Raw genomic sequence first — 19,578 nt, 5'->3', positions numbered from 1 at the left:
GGGAGAAGAAATGTCCTGTCAGACGACAACTTAAATGAGAATGCGATGAAAATGTTTATGCAACTCAAATTGTTTTTCGAGGACTCGAAAATAAGATTAAATTGGAAATTAGCTTGCATGAGTGTCCATTGAAGCAATTAAATTTGGGACGAGTTTGGTCCCACGGCATCTATTATTACGACCAAAAATGTGAAATGCGCTGCCCCAGATGCAAATATGCGAGTGGCAAGGCTGGGAAGCCCGTTGAAACATCTAGCCCAGTTATGGGAAAAGGGTGGATTAATGGGCCGAGAATATTGACCCAAATGGCTATGTTGGACAACGTTTTGTGGTCCGGATAAAATTTTTGGGATCGTCAATCTCTTACTCAAGTTCTTCAAGTCTTCAACTGTCATTTTCAAGTTTCAACCACCCAAATTAAGGTATTTTTGCAATTAGAGTGTTCAAATAAACATTTTCAGATTTTTAAACTGTCTTTATCTAATATATGGGTCAACTATCCAAATGGTTGAAATAAAATGATTTTTTGGTGCCTAATCTCAATTTGAAAATAATCTAAAAGATCTTCAAACATAAAACGAAGCAAAACACTAACATTCAATTTATGAAAATGAGTTTTAAAAATGTCAAATTCATCATTAAAAATATGGGTTCAGAAAGGATAAAAATATATGTTGAAAATATGTGTTAAATATCTTTCAAAGTTCAGATTTATACAAATCATGAGACGATTTTTTAAAATCACAAACTCCTAATGATAATATATATTTATTTGTTCATACTTAAAAATGATGTCTTTCCTTTTTGACAGCTGAATAACATCGCCTTGTTGATATAACTCCGGCGACGGTGCGCAATACCATGGCAGAAAATAATTAACACGTAAACGATACACGTCGGTTACGGCTTGAAACAGTTTGATAATTTCTCTAATTGAAAATAATTAATTAATAGTTTTCGAGCCATTAGATAATGATATTTTAAATCCCATGTTGTTGGAAGGAAGAGGGCCATTGCCATTTATTTTTTATTTTTTTCCTTTTCCTTTGTTTTGTCGACTAACGTGTGGACCCCAACTATTATAGAATCTCATTATTCTCTAATCCCTAGCTGACTCCGTCAGTTAAGGCGGTGACAAGGAAAGGGTAATCCAATCTACCAATTTGTGATCCAATGGCCAGGATCGCACCGAACACGGACTACCATAATCCAAACCGTTACCTTTGATTCCAAAACACGGTCTCAAGGACGCGCTTCAACGTGTTCACAAGTGCAATCCAACTCTTTTCTTTCTAAATCCCACGCTCATTTAATTTCACGCGCCAGGTAAAATGGGAAGTGGGAACCTTGTAGCCAATCAATTAGAGGGCATGTATCAATGACAAGCCATGATGAAAAGGTCAGTTTAAAAATCTGCCGGAACACGTGGCTTTATCCCATTGGTTTTCACAGTGCTTTTACGTAACTTGCTGTACTAGGATATTTTGCCGAAATTTTTATAGCTCCCTACGCATTCCCTGTCCTTAACACTAGATCACTTCATGATACATTTATTTATTTGTTAATTAAATAAGCAGTTTTTTAATCAGAAAAAAATAAACAATTAATTTCCAAGGATACCGATGAAATCGTGAGGAATTACGGTTGTGCCACTTACCCGCGATTGACGATTCAGCACTTTGCTTGAAAGAAGGGCTCCAACGCATATTGGGCCTTTGTTTACGTGGCTATGTACCATACTCAATCAATTTGTAAGGTCATTCAACTTGGAAAAAAAAAAATTGGGTACCAACTAATTTAATTATAATTTTTTTGGGGGAAAATAATAATTGAAATTTGAGTTGCCTAAATAAATATAAAAATTTTTATTCGCAAAGGCATTTTCATTATTTTTAAAAAGTAATATTTTAAGTTATTTTTCATAAAGAGTGTAGATATTTGATGTAAAATATGTTTTACATTTTCTTTAATTATTTGCTACATATAATTTTTTTTTATGGATTTTGACTATGATATTCCTGAGGTACTATACCTCACACTTTAAACATTGATAAAAAAAATCAACAAAAAATAATATAATTTAATTATTTGATACTTCTAATATTTTTTTCTAATATTTTTTATCATCTGACATCGTCAACTTTATTTTTAATAAGAATTGATTAAGGTTCCTTTAACTATATAAATTTTATATTTCATACCAGATACATAAAGTAAAGGACTCGATTAGCTTACAGAATCTGTAAGGTACAGACTGCAGCATCAGCCGTTGGATGTGGTTGGATGTGGAGTGAGAAACTGAACAATAGAAAATCGGATGGTGGGATGACGGGAGATGTTTGTTACAGAATCTGTACCATAGACAGGTCCGTAAGTAAAAAGGGCCAAAAAAAAAAAGCGCTAATCTTTATGTTTGACATGACGTGGAATGATGGCCAAAGTGCTTTTCTCACGAGAAGTTGATGAAAACTCACAGTTGCAAGCAACGCCATCAAATTATTTTACGACAAAGTACCGCCTTCGGATTTTCAATTTGCAAGACTTTCAGACAACCTCTGTGGACTCATCTGACCATGTCTTAGCGCCATCAAGAATTCAAGATTCGTAAATAGAGATAGAGTTGAGGGGTACTTTGGGAATTTGACTGAGCTTTAAATTAACGTTTACTTTCGTCAATTACACTCCGTAATTATGCCAAAACATTCATCAGTCTTGAATTAATTCGAGACGAGACCTTAGGAAGGTGGGAAAAACGAAAAAGAAAAGAAAATAAAAGAAAATAAAAGAAAAGAAAAGAAAAAGAAAATATTTAGAAAACAAAGAAACGAAAATAACAACAAACACAAATCGCCTGCTCTTTAAAGCAGAGAGATAGAAGATAGAAGATAGAAATAGAGAGGGGCTTATTCTCTTCTTCAGTAATTACTTCTCATTGAAGAGTTTAAGCTTCTCAGTTTTAATCGAACTATTTCCTCTCTTTCTTTTTTCATTTTCATTTTTTTATTTTAGAAATTCTTTTATTGTTTAATGTATTAGATCGATTAGTCGAACAAGAAAGATAAGTCCGAAAATCTTGGCCGTTGAATTGAATGATCTTTGTTGAGACTGTGGAGTAGATCGAGAAGCAAGCCGAATCTCTGATCTGATCTGTCTCCGTGAAATATGGTACTAATGGATTACATTTTTTTTATTTTCTATATTTTTTTCTGTTTATTTTCGTTCATTTAAATGTTTACTTCTCATAGTTGTTAGAAACTTGTTGTTGTATAATGTCAGTAGACTGATCTGAACTTAAGATGAAGCAAAGTGGATATTCGGTGACATTTGTTCATAGTTTGGATTTAGTTTAATCACTATGTTTTGATCTACTCACGGCATATAACATTAAGAGTTTCATCTTCGGCTATCAGGTTTTAGTGTTAAACAAATAGAGCATTGACCAGAGCTTTTAGTTTTTGACCTTGATGTGATTATTCTAAATGAAAATTTATTACTTTTTAGTGCGTTCTGGTTTTGTTGCCTTTAGTATAATGTATTTTAAATTGGAATTTGGATTCCATAAATTGAAATTTGGATTTCATAGATCACATGTTTTGCACTGATACTTCTGCTGTGAAGTCAGAAGCTTCGTGTTTCACTATTTTGCATCCAAAGCAGTGCAATCAACTCCAGCCTACAATTTTCAAAATGAAACTTAAGTGAAAAAAATGTCTTGATCTTTGTTTATACTGTATGACAAATTGAATGGATGAGTTAAAAAATGTTGACAATTGAAAATGTTATTTTCATTTTCGTGCTTTTAAGAGCTTCAGCTTCTCATATGTTTTGCCGTTTCCGTTATGCATTTTTTTCAACTTTGTTATGTCCTGATAGAATCCAAGTCGGTAGCTGACTTGTAAGTAATGCTGCTCACAGCTTAGCTATGCGATGGTAGATGTTGTTGTGGCTTTTGGAATTGACTTTGGATGCCTCTGGTTCATTTTCTTTTTTAAAGTTTGAGCGGTGGTTATGTTTAACATGACTACGGAGTCAGAAAGTTACTGATATTTAGATCTTGAGCTTCCAATCACTGTGATCTTGCTATACGCTTGTTCTTATTTTGTGCAGCAATTTTTTTTTTCCTATTATAGAAAGTGTTCTGAGGGTTTTATTATACGAGTCAAGAGTGAAATATAGTGCAAATTCAATCTGATAGATAATAGGTGTGAATGATGCTGGGAGTTTGAATACAATAGTAACAAAAATGTTGCTATGGATTGATATTTTTAAGCCATTTCACTGAAGTGACTTGTGGATGTTGTTATGGACTCTTTTGTTTGTTCTTCGATAAATTCTATGAGTTGACTGTAAACAGTGGTATTGGATGGCTTATCTTTTCATTTCTGCTTTTTGCTAGTTATAAATTGTCAAACGCACTTGCAATACAATTGGTGATGCCTAAGTTGTTTAAAGCAGTGACATAGTGACAAGTTAAATGAACATTGAGATATTGACACTCTTGGTTTTGCAGGCTGCTAATTTTACCCCTATGGTTGGATCTCTTGTATGGTTAGAAGATCCTGAAGTGACTTGGATAGATGGTGAAGTAGTGGAGGTTAATGGTGATCAGATAAAGGTCCTCTGCACCTCAGGGAAGACTGTAAGTGCATTTTAAGACAATGAACTTACCACTTCTGTATATCAATCTGAGCTGAATAGATTTTGTCAAATTCTGAATAAATGAGTCACTAATTACTTGTTGTGGTGATTGGTAGAAGTTTATTGCAGAAATGTATGGTTTATGCTGAAAATCCTTCTGTTCTTAACTTATTTGAGAGGATGGGGCATAGAGATGGGGATTTATATGAACTAAGGTTCAAATTTCTTACATCTTTTACAAAATTACAGGTTGTTGTTAAGGCTTCTGATGTCTATCCAAAAGATGCTGAAGCCCCACCATGTGGAGTTGATGACATGACGAAATTGGCTTATTTGCATGAACCCGGAGTCCTGCAGAATCTAAGATCGAGATATGATATGAATGAGATATACGTAAGCATTTTTTAGCAAAAAATAACCATTTTTCTTCTTTGATTGTTTTGATGGAGGGTTGTTAAATTGATCTTGCCATTCGACAGATGTTGATAAATCTTTTGCTGTATTTTTTTTATTTTTTATTTTTGAAGTTATGACATTTCTGAGACAAACCTAATACACTCAATGGTGTCTCCAGACTTACACTGGCAGTATATTGATTGCTGTAAACCCTTTTAGAAGATTACCACATCTCTATGATAGCCATATGATGGCACAATATAAAGGGGCGGCCTTTGGTGAGCTGAGTCCACATCCTTTTGCTGTTGCGGATGCTGCATACAGGTACTTTATCCCATATTGGTGGAAAGTTATCTGTTTGGTTACTTTATTTGTCTGAAAAGAAACATCATAATGAATGTGGGTGCAGACAAATGATCAATGAGGGAATAAGTCAGTCAATTTTGGTTAGTGGTGAAAGTGGGGCGGGTAAAACAGAAAGCACGAAACAGCTCATGCGTTATCTTGCTTACATGGGTGGGAGAGCTGCTGCTGAGGGGAGGTCTGTTGAGAAGAAAGTGCTGGAGGTAAAAAAATGTTACAATGCTCAAATTTCCACGTCCCTCATGTCCTTTTTCCCCCTCCAAAAATAATAAATCTTTTGTGGTGCCCTTGCATTTGCAGTCCAATCCTGTTTTAGAAGCATTTGGAAACGCAAAGACTGTAAGAAACAACAATTCAAGGTTAGAAGATCAATTATTTTAAATGTGTTTATGGAGTATGGGTTTCATTTTATTTTTTGTATTGCGGGATTTAGACTTATTTATATCTCATGAATGCTGCAGTCGTTTTGGTAAGTTTGTGGAGATTCAATTTGACCGGAGTGGAAGGATTTCTGGAGCTGCAATCCGAACTTATTTGCTAGAAAGATCACGTGTTTGTCAGGTGTCTGATCCTGAGAGAAATTATCACTGTTTCTACATGCTCTGTGCTGCACCACCAGAGGTAGTCTTCCTGTAAATGCATCACATAGCAGTTGCTTGGTTGGTTCATAGAAATATTTGGGAATTTGCATGATACTTCTTGACTATAATTTTTGACATTTTATGTTTGCCTTTGTTTTAATTGAAACTTTTCTGAAGCATCTTATGACCACAGTGGACTGGTAAAAAAGGATTTCTGTGGTTAAATTCCTTTAATGAGGAGGTTTCCTTCTTGCTTTATTGCATATTTTTTAGCCTTAGATTATTATACTGCTGTATCCGTCCATATTGGGCAATGGCTACGAGAAGTCTAATACAGTGATACACCTTCATATTGCATTCTGCCAAATTGAAACTAGTTACTTGAATTCTGTGGAGCCTCAAAAAATTCACTTAATTGAATTTATGTTGTTTTCCTGGTACACCACCATACATGTGTTATCCACAGTTTCTGCTCAAAGTCTGCGAACACTAGAAATGAGTGGGCATGATGTTAGCAATGCACTTGGCACTTTTGTTGCTGCTGTAAATTATCTTTATATGTACTATGTTGTTTTTAGTCATAAAGTTTTCTTAGTTGATGCTAAGGGATCAGTATTTGTGTCAAATTCAGTTTCGGAGATGCATGCTTACCCATCTCCAATCTTGGCTATAAGAAATGGCAAAGTTGGTGATTTCTATGATTCTGCTGATATGTATAATATCTATGATTCTGTTGATATGTATATACAATTTTATTTTATTTCTTTTTCAAAGTTAAACAAGGTATTTTGAGAAATGAGTTGTTTCTGAAGAAGTGTCTAAAAGTTAACTTTGACGGTAAACCTCCTGAAAATGTTTTATGCCCTCTTCATTTTTCCTATAATGTATCTGGAACGGAACATAGATATTCACAATCCAGCACAAAATTGCCCTTCTCAGCTTTCAATGTAACATATCAAATGCTCATTTTCTTTCTTCCAGATGTTTCTAATTCTTTTCTTCTCTATGACTTGTCAGGATATTCAGAGGTTCAAGCTGGGAAACCCAAGAACATTTCATTATTTAAATCAATCAAATTGCTATGAGTTGGATGGGGTTAATGATTCTAAGGAATACATTGCAACAAGACAGGCCATGGATGTTGTTGGGATAAGTTCTGATGAGCAGGTTTTTCTTTTTTCCTTTTTTTGGAAGTTCTGAACAGTAGAATGCGATTTTTCAGTATAAAGTTCCTCGAAACTTATTTCTGTTTACACAATTATGCTTTATTAGGATGCAATATTTCGAGTTGTTGCTGCGATTCTCCATCTTGGAAATGTAGAATTTGCAAAAGGGAAGGAGGTAGACTCATCAGTCCCAAAAGACAAAAAATCTCAGTTCCATCTAAAGACTGTTGCTGAACTATTAATGTAAGTACTGAATTATATTATCGTACTTGCTCACAGCAATTCTTAATTGTGCAGATTTCGTTTTCTCTCATTAAAAGAGGAGTAAATGTTCAATTCATGTGTTTTTGTAGGTGTGATGCGAAGGCACTAGAAGACTCTCTCTGCAAACGTGAAATAGTAACTCGTGATGAAACTATTACAAAATGGCTGGATCCTGAAGCTGCAGCTGTTAGTAGGGATGCTTTGGCTAAAATTGTGTACTCAAGATTGTTTGACTGGTATGATAACTTCCGTTGTTTGGAAGATAATGTCCAGTTTGGACTGTACTTATGCTATAGTAAATTCTTTGTTTTGTTTTCTACTATCTTCTGAGAAGAGTGGAGTTTGTTGTTTATTTTTGCATTTTTATCCTCTTCAGGCTTGTGGAGAAGATTAACAATTCAATTGGTCAAGATCCTAACTCAAAGTCCTTAATTGGAGTGTTGGATATTTATGGATTTGAGAGTTTCAAGACAAACAGGTGCTTAGCCGGTATGCCTTTTGTTTACATTATTGGATGAACTTGATTTTCAAAGGCACTGTACATAAGGAATGTCTATGTGCCTCAGCCCTCAAGGTGTAGAGAATCTCTTTCATCCTTGCATTTTTGGTGTAATTTTTCCTTTTATTTGTAAAAATAAAGCAGTCATCTCAAAAAGGCATGTGCTTAATTGGTTATCTGCCAAGTCTTCATTGAAGGTGCATTCCGTACACATTGACTCAATAAGCTTGCACCTTGTCTGTCTAAATAATTCTGTTTCTCTTTTTGTTTGGTTTAGATGGTGTTGTAACCCCTTATTTCAATATGATTCCTATTTTGATCACTTAATTTTATTATTAAGATGTAGAAGTGATGATTGAAAATATTGATTGTCTCATCTTAGGTTTAAGCTTGTACTTCCTCTGACTGATTTCTTCTGCTCTTCTGATTTATCCAGGACTCAATTGTGTTTCTCTCTTTTTTTGGTTTAAATGTTATTACTTAAAATTTTGCTTCCTGAAACTTAAAAGAGTAATATTCATGAATTTCTAGAGTAGTTAAACTATTGTTGCTTCTAGTTTGCTATTACTGCTTTCACTATTATTCCAATTCTCAAGCTCTGTTGAGCATTTCTACGAGTGTAAATGGCTCAGTTGGGCAGAAAGAGAATAGGTCATTTGCCAGTTATTCTTTCAACCATTTGGGTTGTGGTCTAGTTTTGAGTGAAGAGCTCAACATTTTTAACCATGGTGCTGCTACTTCTTTGTGGGTATCTAAAACAGATGAAATTGCATTGTTTGATTGAAATTAGTTGCACTGAGATAGCTTTTTGCGAATGCTTGTTTCTTGGATTCTTCCATGGGATGCTTAGTATCTTCTGCCTTGTGCAGTTTTGAGCAGTTCTGCATCAATTTGACAAATGAAAAACTTCAGCAACATTTCAATCAGGTTGGTTTGTGAAAGCCGTCCTAATTTGCTCCAGCATTCTAGGTATATTTTCAGTGTATCTAAAATGCATAACTTTTGCACGCATAATTAACTTGCTGTGCAGCACGTCTTCAAGATGGAGCAAGAAGAATATAGTAAGGAAGAAATTAACTGGAGCTACATTGAGTTTGTTGATAATCAAGATATTCTGGATCTCATTGAGAAGGTTTGTTGGCACTATTCTGCATAGTGTTTTGCCTGGTATTCCTCCGATTTTTTCCGTTAATTCCAACAATCTTAGCACAAATTATTTTGTTTAGTTTATACATGATGAATATCTCTTTCTTTAGTATGCTTTTATATATATGTGTGGTGTGTGTGTGTGAAGGTGCTAAATAGTGCTTACCCTTTTGGTGAGTACTTGATCTAAGGATGTTACTATTGTCTTAATTGATGCTTTTCACTCTACCATTCATGTCATGTATAGTGTCTTGTTGGTCACATGTCTGGATGAAAAGGGGCTATTATAAACAGTTACTGTAATAGGTACAATCTACTTATAATCAGTAATGCTGAAATACGATTCTAGATGTTAAATGACGTATAGAAATATCTAGCCTCTAAGAGGAGCCTCATAGGGACCGTTTGGGAGCGTTGCACTGTGGCAGCCAAGCTGCCTGGCAGCACTCCCAAACGAAGCCTAAGTGGAGTATTTTGGACTCTGGGGATGTCCTTTTTTTATGTCCTTTTTTTATGCGCTGCCTTGCTATACTTGTGGTATTGGTATTTCCATAACGTCATCTTTATTTTTTTTCTATTCCTCATGCTTCACATGTTCAATTAATGAAACAGTGGACATGATGGCATCTTTTACTTGAAATTAAATTAATATACAGATTTTCTGATACATCAGCCTTTTTCTGAAAAGCATTTTTTTAAGATTTGACACAAAACATGGCCTCAAGTTAGTAATGTGTGTCTATGAGGCAAGGTGGTGATATTAAGATATTTTTGGCTCGCTTGTCTTTTTTTTTTTCATATCTGTTCTTTCTTCTTGCTATAGGTGACCTGATGAATATTAGCAAGTGGTTTCTTAGTGTACTTATTTTTTTCATTTTGCAGAAACCTGGTGGCATAATTGCGCTTCTGGATGAAGCTTGGTAAGTTCAGCTGTCTCATTACTGACATGGATGTCACTGTTTCCAAAAAATTTTCTTGCTAACGAACTATTTTTAGTATTTGAATTTGAGTGTTCTGGTGATGAGATAGCTGAGGCTTGTATTTTGTAGTATGTTCCCAAGATCAACGCATGAAACATTTGCTCAAAAGCTGTATCAGACATTTAAAAATCATAAACGCTTCAGCAAGCCAAAATTAGCTCGTAGTGACTTCACTATTTGCCATTACGCTGGTGATGTAAGTAAGCTTTAATCTGGATAGCTTTTAATACTTAGACAATATAGAACATTACCTAAGAAGTGAGTTTTGATGATTTCATGTTTATATATTCACATGATTTTGGGCTTTCTTTTCTCAGGTTACTTATCAAACTGAATTGTTCCTGGACAAAAACAAAGACTATGTCGTTGCTGAACATCAGGCACTTTTGAGTGCTTCCAAATGCTCCTTCGTGTCATCTTTGTTTCTACCTTTGGCTGAAGAATCCTCCAAGACATCAAAATTCTCTTCAATAGGTTCTCGATTCAAGGTTGATAAGTTCTCTTTTCTTAAAGAATTTGATCACCTTTTACATAATCCTGCAGAGTATGACTCACCTTTTGTAATTACTGCAGCAACAATTGCAACAATTGCTTGAAACCCTCAGTTCCTCTGAGCCACATTACATTCGGTGTGTAAAGCCCAATAATCTTCTTAAGCCTGCAATCTTCGAAAACAAAAATGTTCTGCAGCAACTACGTTGTGGGGTGAGACTGTTTAATATGTCAATGTAGTAAAAAAATCTGCGTGTATTTATACAATTTTAACATGTTATGTGTATTATCTCAGGGAGTCATGGAGGCAATCAGGATAAGTTGTGCTGGCTATCCTACTAGAAAACCATTTGATGAATTTGTAGACCGATTTGGCATCCTTGCATCGGAAGTTTTGGATGGGAGGTACTAATTTTGTTTTTTAGCTAGTAGATTTTTTTTGCTAAACAATTTTCTGACTGTTTATGGTATTATTGTTAGTTCTGATGAAGTCACTGCTTGCAAGAGGCTTCTAGAGAAGGTGGGACTTGAAGGCTATCAGGTAATTATTGGATGAGGGATCAAATCATCTTCCCTGAATGCAATTCCATTAAGGCTGTTGCTTCTACTGCTCAGTTTCACTTAAAAACATCGTGGTCCTAACATATAATCAAAGGCATGTTTTATTCTAAGCCTTCTGCTTGTATAGTGTCTTTGTACTGCAAGAATCCTGCATAAAATGCTTTTGCTGGCTGCTTGATTTAAAGGGCTAGGTTGTTGATCAACTTCCAAGAACCTTTATAACGCCAATAGTACTATGGCATCTATGTGCCAACCTTCTATAAAATTTCAACCACCTAAACTGGGTGGTTTTATGATTTCTCTAATGCTTTTAAATCCTCTGAACTCCAGCTTCAGGGACGACCGCAGTCAATTCAGTTCATTAATGAAGTATGAAAAATAAAATAGCATTTTGCTGCTGTTTTTCAACATATTTATGTGCTTCCACATTTTTGGCATTTTGAAAAGGTGCCATTACACTGGTGGTTCTTCATCTGCGGTTAGGTTACATATCATCCATGTAATTTCCCTTCCCCCTCTTCAGCTGTCTTTATTCTCATCCAGACTAACAACATGTTATGAGTTTGTAAGCTGTTAAGGCTTGTGGGCCATAAAATCGTGCATAAAATTTACTTGTCAGTCAGTTCACTCCTGAAGAAACCATTACTAATAATTTCATGGGTTCTCTGCATAAACTGGTTTTTCCACAATCTACGTCTTCATGGCACAACATTTTTGGAAGTAATTCTTGGTTGCTGGTTGGTTCATCCATTCTTTTTCGGTTTGTTGTATGCTTTATTGTTGTTTGCTTTTCAAAAGTAATGCACTTATTAAAAAACACATCTGCTATTTTGGTGCTATAATTTGTATCTTCTAAATCTCATATAACTTCTCTACATGTCCCTTGTCTGTTTTCTAAGTGGGTCTTCCAGAGTATCTTACTAAATCCAGTTTACGTTTGTAGATTGGTAAAACAAAGGTTTTTCTTAGGGCCGGTCAGATGGCAGATCTGGATGCACGTAGGACTGAGGTCTTAGGAAGATCAGCTAGCATTATCCAGAGGAAAGTCCGTTCATATTTGTCTCGTAAAAATTATATCATGCTCCGACGATCTGCCATTCATATTCAAGCTGCATGCAGAGGTGCTTAATTGTGTTTTAGTTTCTCCATCTCGGCTCATAGTAGTCAGCTCTACCCAGAGTCAGGAATTGTTCATAAGTTTTTCTCTCTGTTTCCTTATGTGCTCATTGCAGGACAACTGGCTCGGACAGTCTACGAGAGCATGCGCAGAGAAGCTTCCTGTCTGAGGATCCAGAGAGATTTGCGTATGTATCTTGCTAAGAAAGCTTACAAGGACATGTGCTTCTCTGCTGTTTGCATTCAAACAGGTATGCGTGGAATGGCTGCTCGGAATGAGCTTCGCTTCAGAAGGCAGACACGGGCATCAATTCTTATTCAGGTAACCCTTTTTTTCAACCTAAATGCATGGGTGATTTTAAAATGTTTCAAACAGTTGTACCGATTTTCTTTTTATAATAATCTTGCAATGTGGATAGAATTTCTTGAAACTCCAATGTTTAGCTTGCAACTTGGAACAGTTATCAATGGTTTGTTTGAATGATGTCATGCCTCCTTTATTGCCCCAAATGGTTGGAACTTGGAATAACTTCAATTGTATAACGCAGAGCCATTGCCGCAAATACTTGGCCCGTTTGCATTATATGAAATTGAAGAAAGCAGCAATTACCACACAGTGTGCATGGAGAGGAAAAGTTGCTCGCAGAGAACTGCGGAAGCTTAAGATGGTGAATTTTCTTTAATAGTTGTCTTTTAATTCTTGGATTAGATCTTTTGAAATTTTTTGGAAAATTTTACCATGGTCATTACTAAAAGAAGCAAGCTGTCATCATACCCACTTGCAAAGTCAGATCTGCGTTTTTTATTGCTAATCTTATATCTGAAATGCTGCCTTTTTAAAAGCTGTAAATGCCATTCTATCTCACTTTTCATAATTAGAGGTTTTCTGCCTATTCTCATAATTTACAGGCTGCGAGGGAAACAGGGGCTCTCCAAGCTGCTAAAAATAAACTGGAAAAGCAAGTTGAAGAACTGACATGGCGATTACAGCTAGAGAAACGCATGAGGGTAAATATAACTAAAAATGAATTGATATATGTCTTGCTGATGTTATGATGTTTGTTGGCAACATCTTGTTACCCTATCAACTTTTAATGACCATAGGTTTCTGTTACTATACTCACTGCAAGTATTTTTTTTTATTTTATTAGGTTTGATTGCTTTCCTAGCTTTGTTTTTATTAGTACAAATCCTTGTCTGGCCAAAGGGTGGGGAAATATGATAACCAATGCTTTGAACCATGCAGAATAAAATTTTAAAAGAATCATAATTGGATCTTCAGTTTTGTTTGTCTTCTCTCACTTACTCATTTACATAGAAAGAAGCTTCTGATGGTGCCTGGATTCTATTTTGCTATTCTTGAAATGTCTGCTTCAGAATGAAACCCTTTATATACTGGTCTGTTTTGATTCCATTATCCTCTCTCCATACTTTATGCATCTATGAACTTGTGTAGGTTGACATGGAGGAAGCTAAAACGCAAGAGAATGCAAAACTACAATCTGCTTTGCAAGAGATGCAGCTTCAGTTCAAGGAATCCAAAGAAAAACTCATGAAAGAAATTGAGGTTGCCAAAAAGGAAGCAGAGAAAGTTCCTGTTGTGCAGGAGGTTCCAGTTATTGACCATGCAGTGGTAGAGGAGCTTACAAGTGAAAATGAAAAACTCAAGGTAAATGGGCTCAATCAATGATTTACTTTCTTCTCAGGATTTTTTCATAAGCATTGAGAAACATGTTTGTGAATCTCTTATGGCCTTTGAATTGCTTCATTGCTATTTAAATGCAGACATTAGTAAGTTCATTGGAAAAGAAAATTGATGAAACGGAAAAGAAATTTGAAGAGACTAGCAAAATCAGTGAAGAAAGGTTGAAGCAAGCTTTGGAGGCAGAATCGAAAATAGTTCAGTTGAAGACTGCTATGCACAGGTTGTATTCCTAGCTCATTCTTAAGATTGATGAATGATACTAAGTTCCACTTGTGTTGTTAATTATAATATACGGACTAGTCTTTCTGCACACATTGGTTAATCAGTGGCCACTTAATTCTTTTTTTATTTTCTTATACTTCTGAAGTGACATTTGTTGCTTTCATTTTGTAGGCTTGAAGAAAAGGTTTCTGATATGGAAACTGAGAACCAAATTCTTCGGCAGCAATCCCTATTAAGCACTCCTATTAAGAAGATGTCAGAGCATATATCAGCACCAGCAACTCAGGTAAGTGTTTCTTAAAGTTGTAGAGATTTTTCTCCTGGTCGTTTCTTGTTAATTTTTCTCTTCATCTTCCAATTTGCAGAGTTTGGAAAATGGTCACCATGTCATTGAAGAGAACATTTCAAATGTAACTTTTCTGCGGATCATCCATCACTATATTTTTTGGTCGTGTAATTATAGACTATTACCTTCTATTATTATTGTCATTGATATAGGCTGTTTCTGCAGGAACCACAGAGTGCTACACCTGTGAAAAAGTTGGGCACAGAGTCTGATAGCAAGTTAAGGAGATCCCATATTGAGCATCAACATGTATGTTCTTACCTATTACCAGAATCTGCTTCCTCTGTCAAGTTCTCCCCGATATATTCTCTGTAGGTTGGGTAATGCTGAACATTTTATGTTATTCTTGTAACAGGAGAATGTTGATGCTCTCATCAATTGTGTTGCAAAAAACCTTGGATATTGTAATGGAAAGCCTGTTGCAGCATTTACAATATATAAATGTCTTCTCCATTGGAAATCTTTTGAAGCTGAAAGGACTAGTGTGTTTGATCGTCTCATTCAGATGATAGGCTCAGCAATTGAGGTACTTGGGATAATATTAATTGTGCTCATGATTTGTGTGCCGCAAGGATCACAAAAGCGATGGGAGATTCGGTTTCACAGTTATGGCATGTTTTTATCTTAATTGTCTTGTGGAAAACAACGAGTTTCCTTTGATCTAAGTGTTCTGAATTTACTTTGATCTTTTTGAATGTTTGGATTAATCCGATGTACTTCGGTGGTTTTTATCTCTTTTAAGGACATTATTATCATTTTTTTTTAATTGTATGGACTACTTTTGATGTTCTTCTAGTATCCATATTTTGAGCCCCTAAAGTATGATAACACTCTGCTTATTGCAGAATGAAGATGACAATGATCATATGGCTTATTGGCTATCCAACACATCTACATTATTGTTCTTGCTTCAACGAAGTTTGAAGGCAGCAGGAGCCAGTGGTGCAACTCCACATAAGAAACCGCCTACTGCAACCTCCTTATTTGGAAGGATGGCCATGGTATTTTGATTTTTCAATTCATTGTAATTGTTTTTCTTATTTTTTAATTGAAAAATGTGGTAATTAAGTTCTTTGTTTCTGTGTTAATTTTAGGGTTTCCGGTCATCCCCTTCTTCTGCAAATCTTGCAGCTGCTGCTGCACTTGCAGTAGTACGCCAAGTGGAGGCCAAGTATCCTGCATTGCTTTTCAAACAACAGTTAGCAGCGTACGTGGAAAAAATTTATGGAATCATTCGAGACAACCTGAAAAAAGAGTTATCATCTTTGCTTTCTTTATGTATTCAGGTATGTTACTTTGCAGATTACGAATCTATTCATCCCTCAATTTCCTAATTCTGTCTGCTTTATACACCTAAACATTGTTTAGTTTTGGTTTTATGTATCTTGAAACCTTGTCTCACACAATTCTGAATTTTAGGCACCAAGGACATCCAAGGGAAGTGTATTAAGATCTGGGCGGTCCTTTGGCAAAGATTCGGCCTCGAGTCACTGGCAGAGCATAATTGATAGTCTCAATACACTTCTTAGTACATTGAAGCAAAACTTTGTATGGGACTTCATTGTTTTCTCCTTAGCCTTGTGATGAATAGTTTTAGAGGTCTGAACTTTTGAATTGTTTATTTGGGCACTAATTCTTACAGCTATTGGGTTTCAGGTGCCTCCTGTTCTGGTCCAGAAGATCTTTACTCAAACTTTCTCATACATAAATGTACAGTTATTTAATAGGTAATCAGTCTCTTAAATCTAGCTTTTCATCATTTGTGCCTGAGTATTTAATCTTACTATAAGTTTGATATTATTTTTCCAGTCTTCTTCTACGTCGTGAGTGTTGTACTTTTAGCAATGGAGAATATGTTAAAGCTGGGTTAGCTGAGTTGGAGCTCTGGTGTTGTCAAGCAAAGGAAGAAGTAATTTTCTCTTAACAATTTAAAAATTTCTGTCTTGCTGCACTTTGCTATTGCTATACACTATTGTTTGGGCTTTTGTTTTATCCTAGCTTCATGTTTTGGGTTAAGCAATTAATTAACATATACGTCTTTTTGTCATGATTTGCCGATCGATGTAATCCACTGAAAATGATTGATCATGTAAATGGACTTCCTGGATTCTCAATTCTCATGTCTTCATTTCCTTATTTCAGTATGCGGGCTCCTCTTGGGATGAACTTAAGCACATTAGACAGGCTGTTGGATTCCTGGTATGCCATTTTACCTGATATCAGTGCCATTGAACATTGAAGCCAATTTGATTTAGTGATGATATGGGATCATGATGTTTAATGGAAAGGATTAGGCTGGCTACATTATCTGACATGTCTTTTACTACTGTAGTTCTCACTACCATCCTTTTTGATACTTCCTATTAAATTATCCCTGTTAATTGCAACTTTTGGTCAATCCTCGATGATGCCAAACACTATCTTCAGACCAAACTAGTTTCTTTTTCAACCTTTTTTACCCACTCAATGACGGATGCTATAAGAAATATCAATATGTTCCCAAAGACTAACTCTAAAAAATGTTGAAGAGCCATTTTGTACAAGCTAAAAGTGCATCATGAAAAGTTAAAGGCAGTGTTATTTGATTCAGAATAATATGTATTAATTTTGTTATGTGCGGATAATATTTTCCTTTTTCCTTTTTAAGGATGAGAAAAAGTGATGTATCTTAACTTCATGATGTTTATTGACCTTGATCTGCAGGTTATACATCAGAAGTATAGAATTTCTTACGATGAAATAACCAATGATCTCTGCCCCGTAAGTCAATTTTTTCTGTTTGTGACTGTTTGCGTCCTTGGTTTGTTTCTTCTGTGATTTAGCTCATGAAATGACTCAAAAACGAAAAAAATAAAACCGTACCTTTTTAATTGCTTATTCTTCTCATGTCTTGGTCCTTCTCGAAATCAAATGAGTTTTTTAATTAGCCCACGTTCTGTCAAGTTCAGCTAAGCCGGAAAGATAGATTGAGTTTATTTTACCTTCTTGATCTGCCAAGTTGACCCTGAAGGCCGAATTCTATGGTCGAGAATGCTGTAATAATAATTGGGCCATGAGAGACCTGATTAACTATTGCAAAAGAAAGGGCCCTGATAGAGCTGGTAAAATGCAATGAATGAGAACCTCAGTTTGTGTAATAGGCACTAAATGGGACAAGGCTTTTCGTTTTCGTAGCTGCTCTTAATTCCTGTCTGAAAAAAGGCAATTCAGGTTGACCACCTTCTCCCTCAGAGAAAAGGAACTCTGCATGTGGTTATTCCTGATACTCAAATACAAAGTTGAGGGATTAGCCTAATGTCCCCCACCTAGGTTATGAGGGTCCCCATACTTATAGTAGATGTGCACACGCAAAAGATAACTCTCTCTCTGATTCACATCAATTGTTTTTTTTTTTCAGATCTTGAGTGTCCAGCAGCTGTATAGAATATGCACACTATACTGGGATGACAACTACAATACTCGAAGTGTGTCGCCAAATGTAAGTTTGTGCTATGCAAAATCATCCTTTTGAGCTGCCCTTTTAAGTTCGTGTCATCAAGTAAATCTCAACAAGTTGTACTTTTTTTTTCTCTACAGGTCATTTCGAGCATGAGGATACTTATGACCGAGGACTCTAATGATGCCACCAGCAATTCCTTTTTGTTGGATGACAATTCCAGGTGAGATTTCAAGAATGAGAGAAAACCAATGTCAAAGTTGTAAATCTGTTGCGAGTCTGCTTTCATAATCAAAGGCAAATTAGAATTTTTTTATTTTTTTATTTTCATCTGCTATGAGACTATCTATAGGATTAAGCATGTCCAACCATAGACATTGACTATATCAACTAACCCATATTTCTTCTTATTACAGCATTCCCTTCTCTGTTGATGACCTTTCTAATTCACTGCAAGAGAAGGATTTCCTGGATGTCAAAGCCGCGGAGGAACTTCTTGAGAATCCAGCCTTTGAATTTTTATATGAGGCATAGGAAGCTCGAACATGCTCTACTTAGTATTTTTTTTGGAGGTAGGCAGTGAAGTCAAAACTCTTTGATCAACATCAAAGGAAGTTGTAAATCCAGTCTTTTTTCTATTATATAATTTTTGTTTCATTCCATTGCTTTTACTACATCCATGCCCCGTTGTAAAATTTCTATTTGTTTAATTTTTTTGACGTACAGCTTTGTAAAATCCATCATATTGAGGGGCAGGTATTTACTTGTTTGGTTGAGTGAGCGTTCCTTTTTTTGTTTAATTTTTTTTTTGGGGGGGTTTTCCATTGTTTTGTTCTGGCCACAATCGGCAGCAATTTTTAGTGTTAAGAAAAAAAAAGTTCATAGTAGTCATTGTAGTTTAGTGATCGAGGCGTTGCCACCCAATTTTTATTGTATAAAAAACAAGTTATGTGAACAGATACATATATATTGAGTTATAACAATTTTATGTTGATTGATTATTATTATTATGGCCATCTTTGGGAATGAAATCAGTTTTGATTATTAGATGGCTTGTGGCTGCCGCACTGCATCATTATAATGTTCAAGTTTTGCTGAGTGTTCAAAAAACTTTGTGCACAAGAGCATCTCCATAAAGGCTTTATTAATTTTTCTCTTTAAATATCAACTATGTAGTAAAAAGGAGGGTAAAAAAAAATGTTATTCTCTAAAAAATTCTTCAAATATAAATAAATTAATATTATTTTAGTCAAATAAATATTATAAAAAAATGATAATTAAAGTATTTCTCTTGCTTTCTCTAATAAAAAGTAATAAAATATAAATTAAAAAGAAAGAAAGTAATTTTACAAATTTGATGAGAGAGAATTATTTTTTTATTTGAAAAATCTTAATTAGAGTGTTTTTTTGAGTTTTAAATGCTAATGCGACTTTTCAAATAAGTGATAAAATCTTATTTGAAAATTCTTTTGGAGATGGTTTAACAATAATTAGTTCGACTAAAGTAGTTTATCTCGGAAGAAAGCTAAAAATTAGAAGATAAAAATGTAAGTTAATGATAAGAAAATATGTGTTCAAAAGATGCAAAATTGTTTTACCATACTCTTTGTGGACTTGTAAGAAATTGATTCCCTTGGAGAGCAATTGTAAAATCATGTGCTTATGAC

General features: G+C 35.1%; 1 protein-coding gene across 3 annotated transcripts; it reads left to right on the top strand.

Moving 5' to 3' along the window:
* The first annotated feature begins 2,825 nt into the window (after positions 1 to 2,825).
* LOC18045828 (myosin-6) lies at positions 2,826 to 18,915 on the top strand. Of its 3 annotated transcripts, XM_024188009.1 has the most exons (40): positions 2,826 to 3,165; positions 4,511 to 4,639; positions 4,888 to 5,031; positions 5,213 to 5,358; positions 5,444 to 5,600; positions 5,698 to 5,756; positions 5,859 to 6,018; positions 6,996 to 7,145; positions 7,251 to 7,387; positions 7,498 to 7,644; positions 7,785 to 7,886; positions 8,777 to 8,834; positions 8,938 to 9,039; positions 9,936 to 9,973; positions 10,103 to 10,229; positions 10,351 to 10,521; positions 10,607 to 10,738; positions 10,821 to 10,930; positions 11,006 to 11,066; positions 12,030 to 12,207; positions 12,319 to 12,524; positions 12,751 to 12,870; positions 13,112 to 13,210; positions 13,659 to 13,871; positions 13,988 to 14,127; positions 14,301 to 14,415; positions 14,495 to 14,539; positions 14,641 to 14,724; positions 14,831 to 15,001; positions 15,321 to 15,476; positions 15,570 to 15,761; positions 15,895 to 16,023; positions 16,132 to 16,202; positions 16,285 to 16,384; positions 16,618 to 16,674; positions 17,179 to 17,235; positions 17,873 to 17,953; positions 18,052 to 18,134; positions 18,328 to 18,483; positions 18,638 to 18,915. In XM_024188009.1, exons 1-39 carry the CDS (start codon positions 3,163 to 3,165, stop codon positions 18,443 to 18,445), a joined length of 4,548 nt encoding a protein of 1,515 aa, XP_024043777.1. In that variant the 5' UTR covers positions 2,826 to 3,162; the 3' UTR covers positions 18,446 to 18,483; positions 18,638 to 18,915. The 3 variants fall into 3 exon arrangements, with proteins under 3 accessions (XP_024043777.1, XP_006443694.1, XP_024043778.1); XM_006443631.2 differs by having other exon boundaries at positions 18,328 to 18,915; XM_024188010.1 differs by lacking the exons at positions 2,826 to 3,165; positions 4,511 to 4,639; positions 4,888 to 5,031; positions 5,213 to 5,358; positions 5,444 to 5,600 and having other exon boundaries at positions 5,721 to 5,756; positions 5,859 to 5,866; positions 5,959 to 6,018; positions 18,328 to 18,915.
* Positions 18,916 to 19,578: the final 663 nt, after the last annotated feature.

Source organism: Citrus clementina, unplaced genomic scaffold (assembly GCF_000493195.1).
Source record: "Citrus clementina cultivar Clemenules unplaced genomic scaffold, Citrus_clementina_v1.0 scaffold_3, whole genome shotgun sequence".
Taxonomy (NCBI): Eukaryota; Viridiplantae; Streptophyta; class Magnoliopsida; order Sapindales; family Rutaceae; genus Citrus; species Citrus x clementina.
Note: the sequence above shows the minus strand (reverse complement) of the source record. Positions and strands in the feature narration are given on the sequence as shown.